Source organism: Staurois parvus, unplaced genomic scaffold (genome assembly GCF_062004578.1).
Source record: "Staurois parvus isolate SC_StPar_1 unplaced genomic scaffold, SC_StPar_1.0 ptg000709l, whole genome shotgun sequence".
Classification (NCBI taxonomy): domain Eukaryota; kingdom Metazoa; phylum Chordata; class Amphibia; order Anura; family Ranidae; genus Staurois; species Staurois parvus.
Window position 1 is genome coordinate 2,046,866 of NW_028318505.1, and position 25,635 is coordinate 2,072,500.

At 50.4% G+C, this 25,635-nt stretch overlaps 1 protein-coding gene across 1 annotated transcript in view; it reads left to right on the forward strand.

Annotated features, from left to right (window-relative positions):
* Window positions 1-5,066: 5,066 nt before the first annotated feature.
* Window positions 5,067-25,635, forward strand: part of CACHD1 (cache domain containing 1) — a 274,321-nt gene continuing 253,752 nt past the window's right edge. Inside the window, exon 1 of the mRNA XM_089653393.1 lies at window positions 5,067-5,310. Within this exon, the coding sequence (XP_089509519.1) occupies window positions 5,158-5,310 (153 nt within the window). The 5' untranslated portion in view covers window positions 5,067-5,157. The remainder of the gene's footprint in view (window positions 5,311-25,635) is intronic.

Consider the following 25,635-nt stretch of genomic DNA (forward strand, 5'->3'; position numbering starts at 1 on the left):
ATTCCTCCCACTGACACCAATGATGGGGCACTATTCCTCCCACTGACACCAACAATGAGGCACTACTCCTCTCACTGACACCAATGATGGGGCACTATTCCTCCCACTGAGACCCCTGATCTATAACATGAGCTGTGTGCTGCGGAAAGACCCAGAGATGTCCTGTGCGATGATTCGGAACTCTTTTTGCTGTATTGCAGAGATCGCTAGCTCAGTTATTATCGTTGCCTATCTTACAATCGCAGTATTTATTTATTTATTTCAGGTACTTATATAGCACTGTCAATTTACGCAGCACTTTACATATATATTGTACATTCACATCAGTCCCTAACCCTCAAGGGGTGTACAATCTAAGGTCCCTAACTCACATTCATACATACACATACTAGGGACAATTTAGGCAGGAGCCAGTTAACCTCCCAGCATGTCTTTGTAGTGTGGGAGGAAACCGGAGTACCCGGAGGAAACCCACGCAGGCACAGGGAGAACATGCAAACTCCAGGCAGGTGGTGTCATGGTTGGGATATGAACCAACGACCTGAGTACTGCCAGGCAGAAGTGCTAACCATTTAGCCTCTGTGCTGCCCAGAATAAAGTTACTTCGCATTTGCTGGCTAGATGTTTGTATATTATGCATGCAATGCGCTGTAATACATGAGGACAGTCTGCATATCAATACACGTTTCATATCAGATAGATTTTCAGCTTTAAGGGCCGGTTCACACTCCAGGCGTTTCAGTTACTTTTTTTCTGCATCCAAAACGCACAGAAAGTAGGTTATGTGATTGTCAATGTCATAGTTCACATCAGTGCTCGCAGTTCCAGTGCGTTCCGGTTGCATAATAAAAAGGAGAACAGGCTACATTTTTCCTGCACTGAACTGAACTAGAACGCGGTAAAACGCACCAAAAACGCACTGGAATGCGGTAAAATGCACCAAAAACGCGCTGGAATGCAGTAAAACGCACCAAAAACGCGCTGGAATGCACATATCCCTATTTAAAGTGAAGAAAAAGCTAGGGGAAAAAATGAACTGGAATGCATAAAAAATGCACTGGAACACATCAAAAACGCGCATGCAAAAACGCATCCGGAACGCATCTGGGCTGCGTTTCTATAGTGTGAACCGGCCCTAACTCTTGTGCTGCCAGATCCGTACGGCAGCGGGCTTTGTTTACACACAATCAGGTGGCTTCAGCCGCTGGGGTTGTGTCTAACACTGACAGGCAGACTCCTGCCGGTCAGATGGAAGCAGTCAAGTGGCTGGTTTGCCACCTGATTGCTTCTAGAGCCCCCAGTAACGCACCCCCCCAATTCACGTGCCTGCTCCTGCCATGTAATCCAGGCTCTGCTTGCCCATCTGCGGGCCACGGGGCCAACATGGCAGGTGCCAGTGGGTGGAGAGGAGAGTGGACACACGACCGCTCCCCTCCCTTTCTTAGGGCCGGTTCACACTCCATGCGTTTCAGTTGCTTTTTTTCTGCATCCAAAACGCACAGAAAGTAGGTGATATGGCTGTCAATGTCATAGTTCACATCAGTGCTTGCAGTTCCAGTGCGTTCCGGCGGCAGAACAAAAAGTAGAACAGGATGCATTTTCCCTGCACTGAACTGTACTGGAATGCGGTAAAACGCATCAAAACTGCACCGGAGTGACCTAAACACATCAAAAACGCACTGGAATGCACACGTCCCTATTTAAATTGGAAAAAAAGAGAGGGGAAAAAATTAACTGGAATGCAGAAAAACCGCACTGGAACACGCCGAAAATGCATCACAACCGCACTGGAACGCGCCAAAAACAAAAATGAATCCAGAATGCATCTGGACTGCATTTCTATAGTGTGAGCCGGCCCACAAAAGTCGTATGAAAGTTGCACCTGAATTTTATTCATGCAGCAATAGTCCATTAACCCCTCGCCTACAGGGCACTTATACCCCCTTCCTGCCTACAGGGCACTTATACCCCCTTCCTGCCTACCGGGCACTTATACCCCCTTCCTGTCTACAGGGCACTTATACCCCCTTCCTGTCTACAGGACACTTACACCCCCTTCCTGCCTACAGGGCACTTATACCCCCTTCCTGCCTACCGGGCACTTATACCCCCTTCCTGTCTACAGGGCACTTATACCCCCTTCCTGCCTACAGGACACTTACACCCCCTTCCTGCCTACAGGGCACTTATACCCCCTTCCTGTCTACAGGGCACTTATACCCCCTTCCTGCCTACAGGACACTTACACCCCCTTCCTGCCTACAGGGCACTTATACCCCCTTCCTGTCTACAGGGCACTTATACCCCCCTCCTGCCTACAGGGCACTTATACCCCCTTCCTGCCTACAGGGCACTTGTACCCCCTTCCTGCCTACCGAGCACTTATATCCCCTTCCTGCCTACAGGGCACTTATACCCCCTTCCTGCCTACAGGGCACTTATACCCCCTTCCCGCCTACAGGGCACTTATACCCCCCTCCCGCCTACAGGGCACTTATACCCCCTTCCTGCCTACAGGGCACTTATAACCCCTTCCTGCCTACAGGGCACTTACACCCCCTTCCTGCCTACAGGGCACTTATACCCCCTTCCCGCCTACAGGGCACTTATACCCCCCTCCCGCCTACAGGGCACTTACACCCCCTTCCTGCCTACAGGGCACTTCTACCCCCTTCCTGTCTACAGGGCACTTACACCCCCTTCCTGCCTACAGGGCACTTATACCCCCCTCCCGCCTACAGGGCACTTATACCCCCTTCCTGCCTACAGGGCACTTACACCCCCTTCCTGCCTACAGGGCACTTCTACCCCCTTCCTGTCTACAGGGCACTTACACCCCCTGGCACTGGTAGGTGGCACTGATGGGCATTGACAAGCATTACTGATGGGCACTGAAAGGCAGCACTGATACATGACACTGATATATGGCACTGATAGGCGGCACTGATAGGCAGCACTGACTGGCACTGCTAGGTGGCACTGACTGGCACTGATAGGTGGCACTGACTGGCGCTGATAGGCGGCACTGACTGGCACTGATCTGCAGCACTGACTGGCACTGATGCGCACTGATAGGCGACACTGACTGGTACTGATAGGTGGCACTGATTGGCAGCGCTGATAGGTGGAACTGATTGGCATTGATAGGTGGCACCGACTGGCACTGATGGGTGACATTGAAAGGCAGCTCAGATGGGCACTGATATGTGGCATTGATGTGCACTGGTATGTATTGATATGTGGCATTGATGTGGCACTGATAGGCACTGATATGTGGCACTGATGAGTACTGACAGGTGGCACTTCTGGGGCCACACTGATCATCAGGGCACACTGATCATCAGTGCCCTGATGATCAGTGTAGATGTCCCCTCCGCGGAAAGCTGATTACCGGCTCCCTTCTCCTCTCCTCTGTCAGCGTGACAGCTCGAGAGGAGAGAAATGCCGATAACCGGCATTTCCATATTTACATGCGATCGGCTGTGATTGGACACAGTGTATCACATGACCGAGCCGACATCTTCAGCTCTTTCCGTGATCCGCTGTGTCCAAGGGACACAGCGCACTGGCGATCGCCACGCTGTGCGCTCCCTGAGCCGCGCATGCGCAGTGAGAATGGTAGGACATCATATGACGTCCTATCAGAATGAGAGAACCACCTTGCGCCCGTCATTGGACTATAGGGTGAGTAAAAGGTGGTTAAAGTGGAGTTCCCCTCACCTGTCAAAAAATAAAAGTCAGCAGCTACAAAAGCTGTAGCTGCTGACTTTTAAAAAACAGCCACTTACCTGTCCCTCGGTCCCGTGGTGTGTTCCCCCCACAGCTCGGCATCTTCAGTGTGGGCACCCGGCTGTGACAGCTTGCGGCTTCAGAGCCGGGTACCCACTGCGCATGCACGCGCTGTGCTTCATGAATGGTGCTGTAGTCTTCTGGGACCTGTCACGTGTCCCAAAAGACTACAGGGAGGGAGGACACCTTCTGCTTCCAACCGCCTAGGCCAGGGGTAGGTAACCTGAGAGCCGCAGGACTACAAGTTCCATCATGCCTCTGCAAGTCATAGCTGTAACTGTCAGTTTTGTAATCTTTGCAATGCCTCATGGGAAATGTAGTTCCACAACAGCTAGAGAGCCACAGGTTGCCTACTACTGGCGTAGGGAATCAGACCGGAAGTGGAAGTGGGTACCTGTCAAATTCGGGTACCCGCCCCCCAAAGGTGTCAATCCTTAATGGGGAGTGGGGGAGCAGTCCTTAAAGGGGAACTTCCCCTTTTGAGTGGAGCTCCGCTTTAATATTAATGAAAACCAAAGTCGTGTCCAGGTTGCACCCATCCAAAGTTGCACTCCAAAGTCGTACGAGTGTGAACGGAGCCTAAGGGAAGAGTTGAGGCCGAGAGCGTTGATTGGCTATTTGTGTTTCTATTCAGGAATGTGAGAGTCAAAGATTTATAATTGTATGTATAGGCTCCATTCACACATAGGCGACTTTGGGTCCAAAGTCACATGGCAAGTTGCCCCCCCCCCCCCCTCCCCCATGTTTCCCAATGGATACCATTCATAGTCACAGCAACTTCAGAGTAATTCCTGCACTACTTTGGTCTGACTTTGCGACATGCGACTTGAGGGCCATAGACGTCAATGTAAACCCTCCAAAGTCGCACCTGAATGTTGTACATGTGACTTGTGTGCGACTTTGTACAGCAGAAACAATTATCCTTGGTCAAAGCCAAGGTCGCACCAAAGTGCCACTCATCCAAAGTCGCATCAAGTCACATCAAGCCGCACTGTAAAGTCGGCTGAGTGCAGAGATGTTGGATCGGCGTTGGCTGGACGGGGAGCTGAGATCCCAGCTCGGTGATCGCAGACATCTGATCACTTCAAGCGAATCCCATTGCCCCGGTGTGTTGCGCGGCCTGTGTGTAGTCAGCAGGGGGCGGTGTTGCTCCCCTGCCAGTCAGTTCCCCCCTCAGCCGGTGTGCGTGTGTAGTCGGCAGGGGGCGGTGTTGCTCCCTCGTCAGTGTCTGGCAGTGATTTCCCCGCCCCCTCCCCTCACAGTCCCAGAGCCGCCCGGGCGGGGAGAGTTCCCGGTTGTCCCGTACTCTGCTCTCCTCCTCTCGGTGGTGTCCGGTGTGATGTCCGGTGGGTGAGCGGGGGGATCGGGATGGCGGGCTCCGCGCTGTGTCTGCTCTGCCTGGCCGCTCTCTGCACCGCTGGCCGGACCGACTCCGACTTCTCCATCCTGGACGAGGCGCAGCTGCTGGCCGACCACATGAGGAGACTGAGCCGGGAGGAGCTGGGGGTGACCACCATGGAGGTACGGGGGGGACTGTGTGTATGGGGGGCACCGGGGGGAGGAGGGACTGTATGCACTGAGGGACACGGATCTTATCTGAGGGGACAAGGGGGACTGAGGGGACACCGGGGGAAGAGGGACTGAGGGGACACGGGGGAAGAGGGGACTGAGGGGACACCGGGGGAAGAGGGGACTGAGGGGACACCGGGGGAAGAGGGACTGAGGGGACACCGGGGGAAGAGGGACTGAGGGGACACCGGGGGAAGAGGGGACTGAGGGGACACCGGGGGAAGAGGGGACTGAGGGGACACCGGGGGAAGAGGGACTGAGGGGACACCGGGGGAAGAGGGACTGAGGGGACACCGAGGGAAGAGGGGACTGAGGGGACACCGGGGGAAGAGGGGACTGAGGGGACACCGAGGGAAGAGGGGACTGAGGGGACACCGAGGGAAGAGGGACTGAGGGGACACCGGGGGAAGAGGGACTGAGGGGACACCGGGGGAAGAGGGACTGAGGGGACACCGGGGGAAGAGGGACTGAGGGGACACCGGGGGAAGAGGGACTGAGGGGACACCGGGGGAAGAGGGGACTGAGGGGACACCGAGGGAAGAGGGGACTGAGGGGACACCGGGGGAAGAGGGGACTGAGGGGACACCGGGGGAAGAGGGACTGAGGGGACACCGAGGGAAGAGGGGACACCGGGGGAAGAGGGGACTGAGGGGACACCGGGGGAAGAGGGGACTGAGGGGACACCGGGGGAAGAGGGGACTGAGGGGACACCGGGGGAAGAGGGACTGAGGGGACACCGAGGGAAGAGGGACTGAGGGGACACCGAGGGAAGAGGGGACACCGGGGGAAGAGGGGACTGAGGGGACACCGGGGGAAGAGGGACTGAGGGGACACCGGGGGAAGAGGGGACACCGGGGGAAGAGGGGACTGAGGGGACTCCGGGGGAAGAGGGACTGAGTGGAAACTGAGGGAAAAGGGGACACGGGGGAAGGGGGACACCGGGGGAAGGGGACACCGGAGGACTGAGGGGACACTGGGGGGCAAGGGGGACTATGGAATGAGGAGACTGGGATCCTAACTGGGGGGGGACACTGGGGGAGGAGGGGGACTGTATGTACTGGGGGGACACCGAGGGACTGTATGTACTGGGGGGATGGGGGGAGACCGAGGGACTGTATGTACTGGGGGGGACTGTATGTACTGGGGGGGACACCGAGGGACTGTATGTACTGGGGGGGACTGTATGTACTGGGGGGACACCGGGGGACTGTATGTACTGGGGGGACACCGGGGGACTGTATGTACTGGGGGGACACCGGGGGACTGTATGTACTGGGGGGACTCTGGGGAGAAGGGGGGATTGTTTGGACTGGGGGGACACCGGGAAGGAGGGGGGACTGGATCCTGAGGAGGTCCCACAGCCTTCCTGGGTGCTGTGGTCAGCTTCTGATTGGACCTGTCTGGCATTGTGGGGTACGGCTGGTACTGTGTGGTCACCAAGCTCTAGCATGGCTTTGTGATGTATGGGGGGCAGTTCTTGTCTTCCTAATACTGGTACAGTGGGGGGGGGCATTCTCCCAGGTGGGTATAGTTGGGTGATCCACTCCCGGGGTCAGTACCATTGGTATACTGGGGGGGACATTCTCCCAGGTGGGGGTGGCTGGTATAGTAAGGTGATCCTTTATTGGGTTGGTATGGCTGTTATAATTGGGGGGATGTTCTGATTGGGTACAGATATAGTGAGGAGGCATTGCCTTGGATGAGTACAGATGGTATAGCGGGGTGACATTTCCCGGTTGGGGGTGGCTGGTATAGTGGGGTGACATTTCCTGGTTGGTGGTGGCCAGTATAGTGGGGTGACATGTCCCAGTCGGGGGTGGCCGGTATAGCAGGGTGACAGTTCCTGGTTGGGAGTGGCCGGTATAACGGGGTGACATTTCCCAGTTGGGGGTGGCCAGTATAGCGGGGTGACAGTTCCCGATTGGGGGTGCCTGGTATAGCGGGGTGACGTTTCCCGATTGGGGGTGCCTGGTATAGCGGGGTGATGTTTCCCGATTGGGGGTGGCCGGTATAGCGGTGTGACATTTCCCGGTCGGGGGTGGCCGGTATAGCGGGGTGACATTTCCCGGTCGGGGGTGGCCGGTATAGCGGGGTGACATTTCCCGGTCGGGGGTGGCCGGTATAGCGGGGTGACATTTCCCGGTCGGGGGTGGCAGGTATAGCGGGGTGACATTTCCCGGTCGGGGGTGGCAGGTATAGCGGGGTGACATTTCCCGGTCGGGGGTGGCAGGTATAGCGGGGTGACATTTCCCGGTCGGGGGTGGCAGGTATAGCGGGGTGACATTTCCCGGTCGGGGGTGGCAGGTATAGCGGGGTGACATTTCCCGGTCGGGGGTGGCAGGTATAGCGGGGTGACATTTCCCGGTCGGGGGTGGCAGGTATAGCGGGGTGACATTTCCCGGTCGGGGGTGGCCGGTATAGCGGGTTGACATTTCCCTGTCGTGGGGGGCCCGGTATAGCGGGTTGATGGTTCCCGGTCGGGGATGGCCGGTATAGCAGGGTGACAGTTCCCGGTCGGGGATGGCCGGTATAGCAGGGTGACAGTTCCCGGTCGGGGATGGCCGGTATAGCAGGGTGACAGTTCCCAGACGGGGATGGCCGGTATAGCAGGGTGACAGTTCCCAGACGGGGATGGCCGGTATAGCGGGTTGATGGTTCCCGGTCGGGGATGGCCGGTATAGCAGGGTGACAGTTCCCAGACGGGGATGGCCGGTATAGCGGGGTGACATTTCCCGGTTGGGGATGGCAGGTATAGCAGGTTGACGGTTTGTGGTCGGGGGTGACATATCCCAGTTAGGGGTGCCCGGTAGAGCGGGGTGACATTTCCCGGTCGGGGGTGCCCGGTAGAGCGGGGTGACATCTACTCTTCTAGTTTGTGGGGTGATGACTTCTATTGCACTCACTGTTACACAGACAGGATCTCTCTGATCTGAAGGCCGTTCACACCACAGATGCAGCCCAGATGCGTTTCTGCATACATTTGTGTTTCTGCGTTCTGCTGCATTATTGATGTTTTCCAGATGCATTTTTTTCCTCTTGTTTTTTCCTTCCCTTGTGTGTATTTTGCTGTAATGCGTTGCTGTGCATTCCTGACGCATTCCATGTGTTTTTGATGCGTTTGGCCATCTCCCAGCACGGTTCCTTGCAGAAATTATGCAGCATGTTCTACTTCTGTTGGCTGCACTGGAATGCCCTGCGCCGGGGTGAAGTTTGCCTTTACTATCCATTGCACCTGCTATTTGTGTGTTTTTGATGAACCCGCACTGGCCTGCATGTGGTGTGAAGCGGCCCTGAGGGGTATTTCAGGTCTGTTGGTGTTGTGAGGTATAAATCTGCTCCGGTCTCTACATCCTCCATGTTCTCAGCATTACTAGTGATCAGGGCAGTATTCATGTGAGGACGAATGTCCACAAAGCCAGCAGTCAATGATCCGAGCATTCGTCCCTGGGTGCACAGTGCCCCACACATTGGTAGCCCCTTGGTGCTTCGCTCGGGTGCAGCCGCTGTCGGTTACAAGATTGCGGGCAGCAGGGCTGGACCCCCACCTGCACCCGAACCCCCCTGTGTGCGTGAGGCCTTGGCTGATGGTTTTTTTGAGGAGCCAACCTGTTGCTGTCTGCAAGAGATTTCTGCATGTTACCAGAGACTGATGTGTCCGAACACAGGTGTCAAACACAAGGCCCGTGGGCCGAATCCGGCCCTCCAGACCATTTCATGTGGCCCTTGCACCTCTCCTGCAGGTTACCCCTTGTCTCCGCCCCCACCTTGTCTCCTCTGCCAAATCCCGCACCTCTCAGTGCAGCTGTAGCACCTCCTCATCTCTGCTTCCTCTGGTCTCAGCATTCAGCAGACTGTGGTTACTGACTCCACTCCTCCTCTGGTCCTCCTCCAGACCCGGCACTTTCTGCTTTCCAGCTCTGTCTCCAATAGGGGTGCATGGTGATGTTGGGGAGGTGTGGGATTCTTGACATCTGATGTAGTGGGGGGGGGGGTGCTCTGGACATCTAGTCTTTCAGATACAACTGGCCCTTTAACTCCTTGGCACTTGCGCCTCCCGGCCCTTTAAGGGTTTCAGGAGGCAGGGCGGGGTTTAGGGTCATGTGACCGCCGTGACATGCCGTCACATGATCGGGAAAGATCCCAATCGAAAGAGGAGATGGGGACCTTTCCGTGAGTACCAGACGTGTGCTGGGGGTGCACACTCTCAGCACATATGTTTTTTATTTAATAGAACGCAAATGTGCGGCCGCTTGGCGTCTAGGCCCAGACCCCGGGAGGGCGCACATTTGCGTTCGGCCGGCGCCAAGAGGTTAAGGATAACCACAATGCTGATACGGCCTGCGATGAAATGGAGTTTGACACGCCTGTGTTAGAGGGGCATACATGTCACAAGCAGGGATGAGCTCATGCGTGTTGTCTGAACCCACCTAGGCACTGCGGACAGCCATGCATAGGCAATGGAGGCGTGTCCCACCCCGCAGCCACACGCATGTGGGGAATGCTTCTGCCATCTATGATTGGCTGTCCACTTTGACAGGTTCCTGGTGAGATGGTCATCCCTAATCACAAGAGACTGTTAGATCCTGCTTCATATTAGAGGAGACTACCAGAGACTGCCGAGGGAGCCCGGCCACAATGAGCACAAGGCGGTCTTCCTGAAAAGTACAACCCATCTCCCCCCCCCCCCCCCCCACACACACACTCAGAACGAATGGCAGCCTTCCTGTACTCCTCCTGATCCGTGCCTGGTTTCCTCTGACCTGCCATGCTTGATCCCCGCAATGTGACTGTTAGACCAGCTCCCGGGGACTGATGGGTAGTTCAGCTGGGATTATGGGGGGGCTCTTCGGGGGTGACTCCTCTCAGAACCCTCTTCATGGCAATTCTCTTATTACAATATTGTGTTTTTAAATATTTTCTTCGTATTTTTGGATGTCTTTGGGTAGTTCGCGGAACATGACGTTTCCACGTTTATTTTCTATATGTTGTTCATCTCGCAGTGTATTATGTTTTCTTTTACTTCTGGATTTTCTGCTTTTTGTTTTTTTGCATTTACGGGAAATTTTTGGGCTTTCATGTTGATGCAGGGTGGGCAGATGAGGGTGCGTTTTTTGTTTTTTTTTGCATTGTGGTGACTGGGAAGTTTTCTCTAGCTCTAGATCTCTACTATGAGCTGTAGAACCAATTTTATTTTTTTTGCTAATATTTGATTTTTTTTTTTTTAGGTATATTACAGTTTACTGCATTTTCATAATAAATTAAATCTGCAAGCTGAATTTGTTGTGCACAGGCCTTGCACACTTCAACTTGGGTTTTGTTGGGGGACGGGATCCTGTCGGACTTGTTCTGGGGGGGGGGGGGGTTGCAGGGTTGTTCCATAGTGAATGTTACTGTTGTCTTGAGGGTGTCCTGCTGGGTGATACCTCCAGTGGTGACAGGACCCTTCAGGCTATTTAAAAGTCCTGAATTGAATTCAATGGACTGTATCCAGGATGGAATGTCTGTGAGCTGCTGCTGCTGCAGAACCTCTTGTTCAGCCTGGGTTCACACTGATGGGGTGCGGAATTCTCACAGAAAGCTCTGTGAATTCTGCACCGCATCAATGTGAACCCAGGCTGAACAAGAAGTCCTGCAGCAGCAGATCAATGGACTGTATCCAGCATGAAATGTCTGTGAGCTGCTGCTGCAGGACCTCTTGTTCAGCCTGGGTTCACACTGGTGCAGAATTCGCACCCCATCAGTGTGAACACAGACTGAACAAGAGGTTCTGCAGCAGCAGCTTACAGACATTTCATGCTGGATACAGTCCATTGATCTGCTGCTGCTGCAGGACCTCTTGTTCAGCCTGGGTTCACACTGATGGGGTGCGAATTCTGCACCCCATCAGTGTGAACCCAGGCTGAACAAGAGGTCCTGCAGCAGCAGCTCACAGACATTTCATGCTGGATACAGTCCATTGATCTGCTGCTGCAAGACTTCTTGTTCAGCCTGGGTTCACACTGATGCGATGCGGAATTCGCACATAAACCGCTGCGAATTCTGCACCGCATCAGTGCGAACACAGGCTGAACAAGAGGTCCTGCAGCAGCAGATCAGACATTCCATCCTGGATAAAGTCCATTGATCTGCTGCTGCAGGACTTCTTGTTAAGCCTGGGTTCGCACTGATGCGGTGTGGAATTCGCAGCGAATTCCGCACCGCATCACAATCGCACCCCGTTCATGCGAACCGCTGCGGGTGTGTATGTTAACAACCCCCCGAAATCGGTCTGTAAAACGCGGTGCGATGTGCAGAATCGGATCGCATGGGTTTGAATACCCACGCGATCCGATTCTAGTGCGAACCAAAAAAAGGGTCCTGCACCTTTTTGGCGCAAATGCGGTGCAGTTTGACCCATACAAAATGTATGGCTCAAATCGCACCGCACAGAATTCGCATGTGATTTGCGGAGGAGTGCGGTGCGGTTCCTGTGCAAATCACATGCGATATACATCATAAGTGTGAACCCGGCCTCAAGCATGCATCACGTCTGTAGCCTCAGGTGGGGCAATTGTTACAAAAACTTTTTTAATCAGAATCTTTTGAGACTCAGGCAGTGATTGGCTAGAAATAACTATGAATATCATTAACATTGTGTAACTTCTGAATTGTTACAATGTCTTGTATCTGTCCGAGGAATACATCGGAACAGAATTTCAAGAGTTGGCTGCAGGCAGGCCTGGATCTGTCCAGGTCTAGGATATCCTATCCCTCGGTCTATATTTATGTGATACTTTGTGATCCTTCAGAGAATTCCAATTGGAAGAATTTTTTTGATTGTGTGAAAGATTTCCTTTTCGTCTAAGGCTCCATGTACACGGGATGTTTGGAAAACACTTTTGAACGATGGAAACTGACAGCTGGAAAACGTCTGTTTAGCCGCGTTTGCATACCGTGTTTATGAGCGTTTAGAAACGTTTTTTTTAAGATGACCTCAGAAGACCTTCCAAAATGCCCAGAATGCACTGAAAAACAGTAAAATATGAACTATTTTGAGAGAAATAGAGAGAGCAGAAGCAGAGAGCGCAGTATGTGTTGAGATTAGCTGTCTTTTTTTTTTTGTGATGTTTGGATGTGTTCCGGCTCATTATAATGTACAGCGCTGAGCAAACCTTTTAGCGCTATATAAATACTGTATAATAATTATTATTATACAGTATTTATAAAGCGCCAATAGTTCGCTCAGCGCTGTACATTACAAAGGGGGACAGAACATGTGACAGAACAATACCAATACAATGCAAAACATGAGGGGATTGAGGGCCCTGCTCCTTGGAGCTTACAATCTAGGAGGGAGGGGATGGTGGCACAGGAGGAGATAGCTGTGGGGGATGGAGTGGTAGGAAGAGTGGAGGAGGTCGGCAAGTTAGCAGGGGGTGGGGTAGGCTTCCCTGAAGAGATGGGTTTTCAGGGTGCGCCTAAAGGAGAGAAGAGTAGGTGATAATCTGATGGGTTGGGGCAGGGAGTTCCAGAGGATGGGTGACACCCTGGAGAAGTCCTGGAGGCGGGCATGGGAGGAGGAGACCAGGGAACTAGAGAGAAGGAGGTCTTGTGAGGAGCGGAGTGTGCGTGTTGGGCGGTACTTGGATATTAGGTCAGTGATGTAGTTCGGGGCAGTATGGTGGACAGCTTTGTACGTCAGTGTTAGGATTTTGAATTTGATCCGTTGCGCAATCGGAAGCCAGTGGAGGGATTGGCAGAGGGGGGTGGCGGAGATGGAGCGGTTGGAAAGGTGAATGAGTCTGGCAGCCGTATTCAGGATGGACTGAAGCGGGGATAGCCTGTGGTGAGGCAGGCCAGTGAGGAGGGAGTTGCAGTAGTCGAGTCGTGATATGATGAGGGAGTGGATGAGCTGTTTAGTGGTTTCTGGGGTAGGAACGTGCGGATTTTGGCGATGTTGCGGAGGTGGAGTAATAATAATAATAATTTCTGTGCAGATATTATTGCAGCCGTGTCTAACATATTTTCTTTCATGTGAAACCTCAAAGTATGGTGTACCGGGTCCATCTGAGTACCTGGAAAAATCATGATGAAAAAAGGCTCTGGACAGCATCTGGAAATGGAAGAGTTAAAAAATTTTTCCAAACACTTATAAACGCGGTTAGCCGCGTTTACAAGAGTTTGAAACGCTGATAAAATCTACTCCTGAACGCAAGTTTGGTGCTTCAAAAAAAAAAATGACTGTAAACGTGTACATGGACACAGAGGAAAACATTAGGGAGAGTTCAGGGGCTGCTGGGTAAAAATGCTGAAAAACTCCTAAACGTGAGCCTATCAGCTGCAGTGTACATGGAGCCAATTCGTCTTGGGGCTCATTCACACGTGACTTTATTTCTAACTCTTACCAAACGCCCCTATAGCATTAGACAGGTGTTTGGGAAGTGTTTTTAACGCTCTTCAAACGCCCTATGTGCGGTTTTGAGGCGATTGATAGGCATTTGCCAAACGTTAAAACTGCACCACAAACGCCTATAATGGAGTTAAATGGTATTAACGCGCCGCAACCGCACCACGCGTTTGAGGAGCGGCACCATAGACTTGATTGGGAGGCTTCAGCTCCTCTTGACTCGACACGAGGCATCAGTTTTGCCGTGATGCAACACTAACGCTTCGGTGTGAACAGCACTGCGTGCTGCCATCTGCAGAATTTTCATAAGCGTTTAAAAATGCTTCCCAAACGCCTGACGCCTGCTGACAAAGCTAGTGTGAACGTAGCCTTATCGCCACACTCTGCTATCTTGAAAATCGTAAAAATTATTTATTTCAGGTACTTCTATATCGCCGTCAATTTACACAGCACTTTTGTTGACATATTTTAAGAATGTCTAATCTGTAATTTGATGCCTTTTGGAGATTTTTCCATCTTTCCTTGGCTTCTTTATGCACATTAATACAAATTTTTAGCTGGGGTGCCCAAACTTTCGATCCCCACTGTATATATTGTACAGTCACATCAGTCCCTAACCCTCAAGGGGCGTACAATCTAAGGTCCCTAACTCACATTCATACATACACATACTAGGGACAATTTAGACAGGAGCCAAATAACTTGCCAGCATGTCTTTGGAGTGTGGGAGAAAACCGGAGTACCCGGAGGAAACCCACGCAGGCACAGGGAGAACAAGCAAACTCCAGGCAGGTGGTGCCGGGGTTGGGATTCGAACCAGCGACCCGAGTACTGCCAGGCGAAAGTGCTAACCATTTAGCCAGTGTGCTGCCCTATCCCTATAACGGCTGTTGTCCAAACCATTCCATATTTTGTGCATTCTGCGGTGTTATTCCGACATTTCGTACTTTTTACACCAAAGGAAAAAAAAGACATTATATATTTAAAAGCTCAAATTCTTCAACCTCTCAGGCATGTGAAATACCGATCAGGATCAGGCGTTTAGATCCATAGTGTGTACAGTCTCTTGTGGGAGTGAATGCGGCAGTATTGTGAGTATACACAGCTGTGTTGTTCTCAGAAACCTTATGCTGCGTTCAGCTTCATAAAATTTAGGTAAACAATTTTGCATCTGCGGTCATTGTTTCTGCGTAATTTATGCGCGTAAATGCATGTCCATGTTGGGGGTTTAAAACTGAGCTAGAGGAACTTTGATGTTTCTGTATGCAGACTGAAACACTTTATGGACCATGCGCCTACCAGCGCGATCCCGTATAGATATCAGTATTTTATGGCCATTTTCATAAGCCCTTAGGGCTCTTTCACACCAGTGGTGCTCCCTGAGGAGCAATCTGCATTTGGATCACTCTTCAGCAAGCATTTGACAGGAGGTATTGTATCACCTCCTCACAGCCTACTTTAACCCCTTGATCCCCGTAGTGCACTGCAGTGACGTGTATTGCACACGGTTGTGGGATACTTGCAAATTGGATCAGTTGAATGGGTCACGTTTCACGGACACTAAGGCAGGCCATAGACGGGTCGTTTATCGGCCGAATTTTCGTCCGCACGAAAAATCGGTCGATAATCGGCGTTATTGGGGCCAGCCCGCCGGGCGGTTTTAGCGGATCTCCTCATTTATTTTTTATCGGTCATGCTGGAAAATGCGCGAAAAACGTTTTTTGTAGACATGGGTGGCAGCATTGGCAACCGGGCTGACCGATTTTTTTGTTTATTGGCCAATAAACGGCCCGTCTATGGCCTGCCTAAGCTCACCCTAAGTGAAGGGGGTATAATTTCTTGCCACAGCCAAAGTGCTTTGTGTCCATCCCCAGTTACTGCCTCTTCAACTGAAGGGGGTAGTGGTGGCGGTGGTGGGTAAAAGTGTGGCCCAACATGGGGCTTTACCACCCCAAATGCTAGTGTGAGCGAGCAAGTTCAATGACAGCCCAGCAATGTGGGGACATGACCCCTGAGATAAAGATATCACTGAGAGCCAATCTTGTTTATTTCAGGTACTTATATAGCGCCATCCATTTACACAGCACTTTACATCAGTCCCTAACCCTCGAGGGGTGTACAATCTAAGGTCCCTAACTCACATCCATACATACACATACTAGGACCAATGTAGATAGGAGCCAATTCACCTACCAGCATGTCTTTGGAGTGTGAAAGGAACCCGGGGTACCTCAAGGAAACCCACGCAGGCACAGGGAGAACATGCAAACGTTGTGCGGGCAGTGTCGTGGTTGGGATTTGAACCAACAACCCTATTGTTGCTGGGCGGAAGTGCTAACCACTTAGCCACTGTGCTGAGACAAATGTTGTGTGATCATGTTATGATATTTGTAAATAATAATAGTTACACACAATCTGTAATGGAGGGATGTCATGTTTAAGGTTCGTCACATATTTTTGTAGATGGATACAACCTAGTTACCACTGAAGACAATTGTTTGTGTCCTGGTCCTGAAGAAGCGCGGTATTCACATAACACATTGACTTTCATGGAGATGTGAACACTTGACCATCCAGCATTTATGCTTGTTTTATACCTAAAGCGATACTAAAGGATTTTATAATTTTTTTTTAAATAACAAATATGTCATACCTACCTGCTCTGTGCAGCCCCTTCCCCTTCTCAGGGGCCCTCGCTGGTGCTTCTGGCTCCTCCCTGAGTAGTGCCCCCACAGCAAGCCGCTTGCTATGGGGGCACTGGTACGTAGAGCGGAACTTGCCCCCCCCCCTCACTGCCTCCTCACAGGTTCTGATTGATAGCAGCAGGAGCCAATAGCTCAGTCTCAGCCAATGAGGAGGGAGAGACCCGGGAAAGCTGAGTCTCCTTTGCAGGACCGAGATCAGGCTCAAGTGAGTATTAGGGGCAGCCGGGGGGGCGCTGCACACTAAAGGAAAAACCCTAAAGTAGAACTTGCTTTTTCTTTTTGAATAGAGTCAAGGAGGGTTATAACCTTTGCTCCGGGATCCCTTCTGCACTTACCTTGTCCTGCGCTCCCGCAATGTCCCCCCTGCAGTGTCCCCGGCAATGTCCTCCGGCCGATGCCGGCATCTGTCTTCCGGGTTCCGTTCCCTGCGACGTCGGGACGTACGGGGGACGGAACTGGCGGGAAATTTGAAAATGACAAAAAGTGACATTCACTAAATACACTAAAATCACATAGTATTCCATTCCTGTATCAAACCATTTCACATACATTTTGTCCCGAGTGCTTTGTCCGGCGCCCTGCCTGCATTTTTACTGTTCTTTCTGCCTGGAAACTGAGAAACGTCCATGGCGTCCAAAAAGGGTCCCTTTAGGTCAGACGCGGTTTTAGACCGGCTAGAGAACAGCGATAGTAAATCAGAACCACTTGCAGAATTGAGTGATAATGATTCGTGGGGGAAATTCCTCATCAGACACTGAAAACGATTCTGCAACTGAGCTCAGCGATGTGCGAACTTGGCGCTATATTTCACATTTCAGTGTTTTTGGTTTGATTATATTATTAAATTTAATATTTTTTATGATTATTTAATTATAATTTATGATTTCGTGTTTCAAATTTTATCATACCCGGGATGTTTACTAGACTCTTGTTCAGACAGATTTCAGTGAGTTATTCCTAAAAATTACAGCCTACAATAAAAATAATACATATTTCCATGCAAAAAAAGTACCGCTTTGAGCACAGAAATATGGACATAATCAGACCGCTAGGGAGGTTAACTATTTCAGACATTTTGAGAGAAATAGAGAGAGGAGAAGCAGAGAGATCAGTATGTGTTGGGATGACCTGTCTTTTCTGGTTGTATTCACTATGGATCCCATCAGTTTAGCAGCTGCAGTCTACATGGGCCCTTATAGTTTTCTGGGAGCACATATAAATTCCTATTTTCTCTGTAGTGTATTATTATTATTATTATTATACAGTATTTATAAAGTGCCGATAGTTCGCTCAGCGCTGTACATTACAAAGGGGGACAGAACATGTGACAGAACAATACCAATACAATGCAAAACATGAGGGGATCGAGGGCCCTGCTCTTTCCAGCTTACAATCTAGGAGATGATTGTTTCCTCCCTGTTTAGGTAAACGGGTTCCTGGAGTAGGGATGGGGTGGGGGCCATCGTTAGCCTAGGTTCACACAAATTCCCCTGTAATCTGCACATTTTCCACGCCACATTCCAATCGCACTGCCCCTGTGATCTGCAGTGGGTGTCAGTACAATCTTAACGACACCCCAAATGCAGGTCGCAAACGCAAATTTTCCTGCACCCGATCGCACGGTACAAAACGATCGCGCAATCTGGTTGCAGTGTGGTTCCAAAATTGCTGCATGCACAAGTTTGGTGCAATTTGAGCCCGCAATGAATGGGCTCATATTGTACCACGCGGAATTGCATGTGAAATGACCAGGAATGGCGTGGTTCCTTTGCTGTTCATAGTGTGAACTGAGGCTTAAGCAGAACACTTTGAAATGTTGTTGCTACTTTTTTTTTCCCACAGATTTGAATCGATTATTCCCACAGTGAGAGCAGGAAATCTGAAAACATTTCTTGCGCTCATTGATTTTGCAATAGTTCATCCAAATCATCAAATTAATTAGCGCTGGTATGGCATGTAAGAGTACCTTGGAAACGTGGAGGTTCCGGGCAGAAATAGTTAACCCATATAGGTTGCATTTGGTGGGGTTCAGGAGGAATGACTATTTTGGGCAGCTCTTGTCTGCGGACTGATAAAATATTCCGTTTTTTTTTTTTTTTTCCTCCTATTTTATCTCCAGCACATCCGTGCAGAGCCATGGAAGGGATTTACAGATCAATGGCATGTGCTGCGGCTTGGGGTTGTTGGGGGGGGGGGGGGGGAGGAATGAAAACCATTAGAAAATCCCATTTGGCATTCTGCTCTGTAGATTTCTGCAGGCACCATTTCTTTCTATGTGTTGCATGTGACGTTACACTTCTAAATTTGTCATTGCTGTAGCATTGCCTTCCCTCTTCTGCCGCGTGTAAGCGCCGCTTTGTTTTATTTTCGGTCTGCGGTGACCATTTTGGATTCTCTTAAAGGAAATCCTTTCATTTGTTGAAGTTCAATAATTAGATTACAGACGTGATTTTCAATCCGGATTCCTGCTATAGTAGCTGGTGAATTAATAGCAATTGCATCCATTTTGCATCATTATCCACAGTGTCCTGAGAGAGAGGTGTGTAGAACCTTCCGTTATGGATTTACACATTTTCAAGTAGAAGGAATGACTAAATTATAAACCAAGGGCCTCCAAACTATCTTAATAAAGAGCCAGTTTACTGTGGTTAAGACTTGGGGAAAGACTACTGCCCTGTCAGTGGGAGAAATTCGTCGAGGGGAAGAGTGCCCCGTCATTGGTGTCGTCGGGGGGAAGAGTGCCCCGTTGTTGGTGTAGTCGGGGGGAAGAGTGCCCCTTCGTTGGTGTCGTCGGGGGGAAGAGTGCCCCTTCGTTGGTGTCGTCGGGGGGAAGAGTGCCCCTTCGTTGGTGTCGTCGGGGGGAAGAGTGCCCCTTCGTTGGTGTCGTCGGGGGGAAGAGTGCCCCTTCGTTGGTGTCGTCGGGGGGAAGAGTGCCCCTTCGTTGGTGTCGTCGGGGGGAAGAGTGCCCCGTCGTTGGTGTCGTCGGGGGGGAAGAGTGCCCCGTCGTTGGTGCCGTCGGGGGGGGGAAGAGTGCCCCAGTCGTTGGTGCCGTCGGGGGGGGAAGAGTGCCCCAGTCGTTGGTGCCGTCGGGGGGGGAAGAGTGCCCCAGTCGTTGGTGCCGTCGGGGGGGGGAAGAGTGCCCCAGTCGTTGGTGCCGTCGGGGGGGGGGGAAGAGTGCCCCAGTCGTTGGTGCCGTCGGGGGGGGGGAAGAGTGCCCCAGTCGTTGGTGCCGTCGGGGGGGGGGAAGAGTGCCCCAGTCGTTGGTGCCGTCGGGGGGGGAAGAGTGCCCCAGTCGTTGGTGCCGTCGGGGGGGGAAGAGTGCCCCAGTCGTTGGTGCCGTCGGGGGGGGAAGAGTTTCCCAGTCGTTGGTGCCGTCGGGGGGGGAAGAGTGCCCCAGTCGTTGGTGCCGTCGGGGGGGGAAGAGTGCCCCAGTCGTTGGTGCCGTCGGGGGGGGAAGAGTGCCCCAGTCGTTGGTGCCGTCGGGGGGGGAAGAGTGCCCCAGTCGTTGGTGCCGTCGGGGGGGGGGAAGAGTGCCCCAGTCGTTGGTGCCGTCGGGGGGGGGAAGAGTGCCCCAGTCGTTGGTGCCGTCGGGGGGGGAAGAGTGCCCCAGTCGTTGGTGCCGTCGGGGGGGGAAGAGTGCCCCAGTCGTTGGTGCCGTCGGGGGGGGAAGAGTGCCCCAGTCGTTGGTGCCGTCGGGGGGGGAAGAGTGCCCCAGTCGTTGGTGCCGTCGGGGGGGAAGAGTGCCCCCCCCCCCCCGTCGTTGGTGCCGACGGGAGGAAGAGTGCCCCCCCCTGCCGGTGCCGACGGGAGGAAGAGTGCCCCCCGTCGGTGTCGGTGGGGGGAACTAATGCCTCAAGGGCTGGATAAAGGCAAGCAAAGGGCTGCAGCTTGGAGACCACTGCTATAAACCTACTTTTATATATTGCCTCCCTATTGCCCTGCAATGTAAATACCTTTTCTAACCATTTTGTATGCGGTCAAAAATCCTGCGCTTGTTCCGGTCTGTGCCGGCTGATGGTAGGGGACTCTCCTGCACTGATGTCACCTAGATCAGGGGTCATTGGTGGGTGATGTCATGGCTCTGTGTAGTTCATCTCTGTGGTCAACCCTCCACATTTCATAAAGGAGCCTGAACTTTGCGGTCACAAGACTGCGTAGGGTAACAATTACAGACAAAGATGCTTAGATTTAAATTTATGTAATATTTTTTTTGTTTCCATTTGCAAACTTTTTAAAAAATACAAGACATGCTACAAAATAACAGGGCATGGCAGTACATTTACAACACCAATGAGGTACAAGAAAACAAACATTAATATCCAAAGTAACTTACATTTTATGAGTTAAGAAAAAAAAGACAAACATCACGGTTTATTATCTCATAAACAAGAACACAACAAATACCTAATAATAATAATAATAATGAAATACTAATATTGCAATTTATTTAAAAAAACGCTTTTTGATGGGTCAGTATTGAACAGTTGGTTTTTCAATTTCATCTTTCCTTGGAGCCTTTGTAATTTTTTTTTTCACAGATTGTTTTAGCAGTTCCCAATATCATTTATTTAAGGCTCTGACAAAAGGCAAAACTTAAAAGAAGGATATAAAACTTGAGTCAATTAAGTTTTAAAAGCTTTGGAGATTAGCCAGCATGCCTTTCTATGTGGCCAGCAGGGTGCTGCCCTTAAATACCCTTTTATCTTTTAAAGTGGTCAGGCTGAGCACCTTTTTACACCCCCCCTTGTGTCGGCTGACCCCCCTGCGGTAAGGGCTTTGTTATCCAAACAAAATATTCCCCGGCCTTGCCTGTTGGGCGGCTTCCCTGCGTGACCTGCTCCAAATATTCATCTTGTAATGTGAGATTGTGGTGTGGCTACAGCATGCTGGAAATGTTTGTGTCGTCAGGCAGACTAGTGCAGTCATCTCCTATGTAAATAGAAATGATTGCCGGCCTTCAATTGTATCTATGTAGACGTGTGAGGGTGACCATACAGGGGCAGATGTCTTCCTGAGACTGACTTGTAGGGAGATATCTGGGTACACATGCCTTTTAGTGACAGCAGTGCACATGCGTAACTTATTATTATACAGTATTTATAAAGCGCCGATAGTTCGCTCAGCGCTGTACATTACAAAGGGGGACAGAACATGTGACAGAACAATACCAATACAATGCAAAACATGAGGGGATCGAGGGCCCTGCTCCTTGGAGCTTACAATCTATGAGGGGGGATGGTGGCACAGGAGGAGATAGCTGTGGGGGATGGAGTGGTAGGAAGAGTGGAGGAGGTCGGCAGGTTAGCAGGGGGTGGGGTAGGCTTCCCTGAAGAGATGGGTTTTCAGGGTGCGCCTAAAGGAGAGGAGATAATCTTGAGATGGTCTTGAGAACGCCCTGTGGGTGGGGCGAAACGCGTTGACGTACTTCCGGTTGGTCCCCCGAACGTCTGATGTCATTTCCAGTGAGTGGAACGCACGCCGAGGGATGCGTTCCAGGAGGCCATTTTTTGACTAGTGAAGAAAGTTCGTTCGTTATGGAGGCTGTCATCCTGCTGTATACAAGGCTGTGAGTTCCTAGGAGCTGTGGAAATTCGTTTTTGCTATTCGAAAATTTGTTTGATGTCCTTAAATAAATGCTGGTTTTTATCCTTTGAAATGTGAGTGGTTTGGCTTGAATTAATTAAAAAAGGGGTATAACAGTACTACACTATTAGTTTTTTTTCTCCCTTTTGGAACTTGGTGATTTGGCAAGGAGACGAATGGAGAAATACCCATAGATCTGAGGTGGAAAATAGAGGAGCTCTCAAAGGGGGTCCAGGAGCCCTAAATAATCCTAAAAGGTGTTTTACTCACCAATATCTGGTGAGTGCGGTTTATGTTGGTTTCGGCACTGGTGGATGGTGGAAGAATTATTTGAAGCACTGAAGTTTATTTATTTTTTAGAAGTTTTTTTAGATCACTGGACTTTTGATTTAAGAAAAAAATTTTTAGTTTTTTTTTTTTGTCACGGGATTGTGGTCACTTATCTTTATCACTGGACTTTGAAGATTATTTATAAAATAGTAATTTTGTATTTACTTATTTAATAATTCTGGTTTATATTGGAATAAAGGAGAGGAGAGTAGGTGATAATCTGATGGGTTGGGGCAGGGAGTTCCAGAGGATGGGTGACACCCTGGAGAAGTCCTGGAGGCGGGCATGGGAGGAGGAGACCAGGGAACTAGAGAGAAGGAGGTCTTGTGAGGAGCGGAGTGTGCGTGTTGGGTGGTACTTGGATATTAGGTCAGTGATGTAGTTCGGGGCAGTATGGTGGACAGCTTTGTACATCAGTGTTAGGATTTTGAATTTGATCCGTTGGGCAATCGGAAGCCAGTAGAGGGATTGGCAGAGGGGGGAGGCGGAGATGGAGCGGTTGGAAAGGTGAATGAGTCTGGCAGCTGTATTCAGGATGGACTGAAGCGGGGATAGCCAGCGGCGAGGCAGGCCAGTGAGTAACTTTGTTCAATGTAACGCTTGCAGAGGATTGTCCGCGTTGGAAAATTACCACGCTCCTCCTACTGCTGGAGGAACTTTTCCTCCCATCCTAGGAGTTCAGAAATGGCGTGCACCAAATCGACAGCATTTACTGTAATGGTTAGAGATAGAGTGATCATGATCTACCTGACTTTGGTGCCACCGTCTACCAGCCCTAATGACCAGCTGTACATGTTTATACTGGTGTAGAGGGACATGCTGCTCATGTCGGAGGACTACAGCAATTTATTATTATTATACAGGATTTATAATCCTGGGAGCTTACAATCTAAGAGGATAATCGCATGCTGAAAATCCGATATGCTGGTTGTACCCAAGTTGATCGACTTGAAATGCAATCCATCTAGGGCCAGATTGATTGTACTCATCTGGGGTCTGCTGACCTGACCAAGATTCGATTCTTCTGACATTATTATTATTATACAGGATTTATATATTATTATTATTATACAGGATTTATATGGCGCCAACAGTTTGCTCAGCGCTGTACAATATAATGGGAGACAATACAGCAACAATACGGTTTAATACAAGAGGGATAGGAGGGCCCTGATCCTGGGAGCTTACAATCTAAGAGAATAATCGCATGCTAAAAATCCGATATGTTGGTTGTACCCAAGTTGATCGACTTGGGTACAATCAATCTGGCCCTAGATGGATTGCATTTCATCTGGGGTCTGCTGACCTGACCAAGATTCGATTCTTCTATGGCTTATTATTATTATTGTTAGGGCCCTCGATCCCCTCTTGTTTTGCATTGTATTGTTATTGTTCTGTCCCCCATTGTAATGTACAGCGCTGAGCGAACTATTGGCTAAATACTATAGCCAATACTATAAATACTGTATAATAATACGGGATTTATATGGCGCCAACACTTTGCTCAGCGCTTTACGATATAACAGGAGACAATACATCAACAATACAGTTCAATACAAGAGGGACAGGAGGGCCCTGATCCTGGGAGCTTACAATCTAGGGGCTCATGTACACGGGGCATTTGGAAAACTTTTCTGAACGATGGAAACTGACTGCTGGAAAACGTATGTTAAAAAATGTCAGTTTAGCCGCGTTTGCATACCACGTTTGTGTTTAGAAGCGTTTTTAAATGATAACCTCAGGAGACCTTCCCAAATGCCCAGAATGCACTTAAAAATAGTAAAAAATTAACTATTTCAGACATTTTGAGAGAAGCAGAGAGATCAGTATGTGTTGAGATGACCTGTCTTTTCTGGTTGTATTCACTATGGATCCCATCATGAGCATAATGCAGCGTGTTCTACCATTTTTTTCCTTCACGCGAAACCTGGAACTGACTGCGCTGGTGTACCGGGTCCATTTGAATACATGGAACTGACTGCGCTGGTGTACCGGGTCCATTTGAATACATGGAACTGACTGCGCCGGTGTACCGGGTCCATTTGAATACCTGGAACTGACTGCGCCGGTGTACCGGGTCCATTTGAATACCTGGAACTGACTGCGCCGGTGTACCGGGTCCATTTGAATACCTGGAACTGACTGCGCTGGTGTACCGGGTCCATTTGAATACCTGGAACTGACTGCGCCGGTGTACCGGGTCCATTTGAATACCTGGAACTGACTGCGCTGGTTTACTGGGTCCATTTGAATACCTGGAACTGACTGCGCCGGTGTACCGGGTCCATTTGAATACCTGGAACTGACTGCGCTGGTGTACCGGGTCCATTTGAATACCTGGAACTGACTGCGGTGGTGTACTGGGTCCATTTGAATACCTGGAACCGACTGCGCTGGTGTATTGGGTCCATTTGAATACCTGGAACTGACTGCGGTGGTGTACCGGGTCCATTTGAATACCTGGAACCGACTGCGCTGGTGTACCGGCTCCATTTGAATACCTGGAACTGACTGCGCTGGTGTACCGGGTCCATTTGAATACCTGGAACCGACTGCGCTGGTGTACCGGCTCCATTTGAATACATGGAAAACGCTTTGCATGCATTTCTGATGATGCTCTGGACAGCATCTGGATATGGAACAGTTAAAAAACGCTTCTGAATGCAAACACTTATAAACGCGGTTAGCCGTGTTTACAAGCGTTTGGCGTTTGAAACGCTGATAAAATCTACTCCTGAACGCAAGTTTGGTGCCTTAAAAAACGACTGTAAACTCAGCTGCCTGTAAACGACGATGTGTACATGGAGACATAGGAGAACATTAGGGGGAGTTCAGGGGCTGCTGAAAAAAAACGCAGAAAAGCTCCTAAATGTGCGTTTATCAGCTGCAGTGTACATGGAGCCATAACTATGCAAAACAAAAACTGGCCTGCTGGTGACACGTGATGTTCTGCTGGACTCAACTTTTCTAAGCCTTGGCTAGTTTGTAATGGATCTCTCTGTATGCTGTTAGTTTTTTTTTTTTTTTTTTGCTACTAACTTGTTACTTGAGGAATTTATTTCTGTTGTAAAAAGTCTGTCACCATTCCAGAGCGTTTTCTGGGTGAGGTCCGCCTGGCAGCTTAACGGTAATAAAAAATCATGTGCACAAGGAATGGCCTCGCAGACAGCGAGGTGAGCGGATCTTTTTCTTTTTAATTGTTGGAAGGTAAGGTTCATGTTTTTGTTTACTTGCTCCTCTCACAAAGTGTAACTGTCGGCTGCAGGAGTGGCT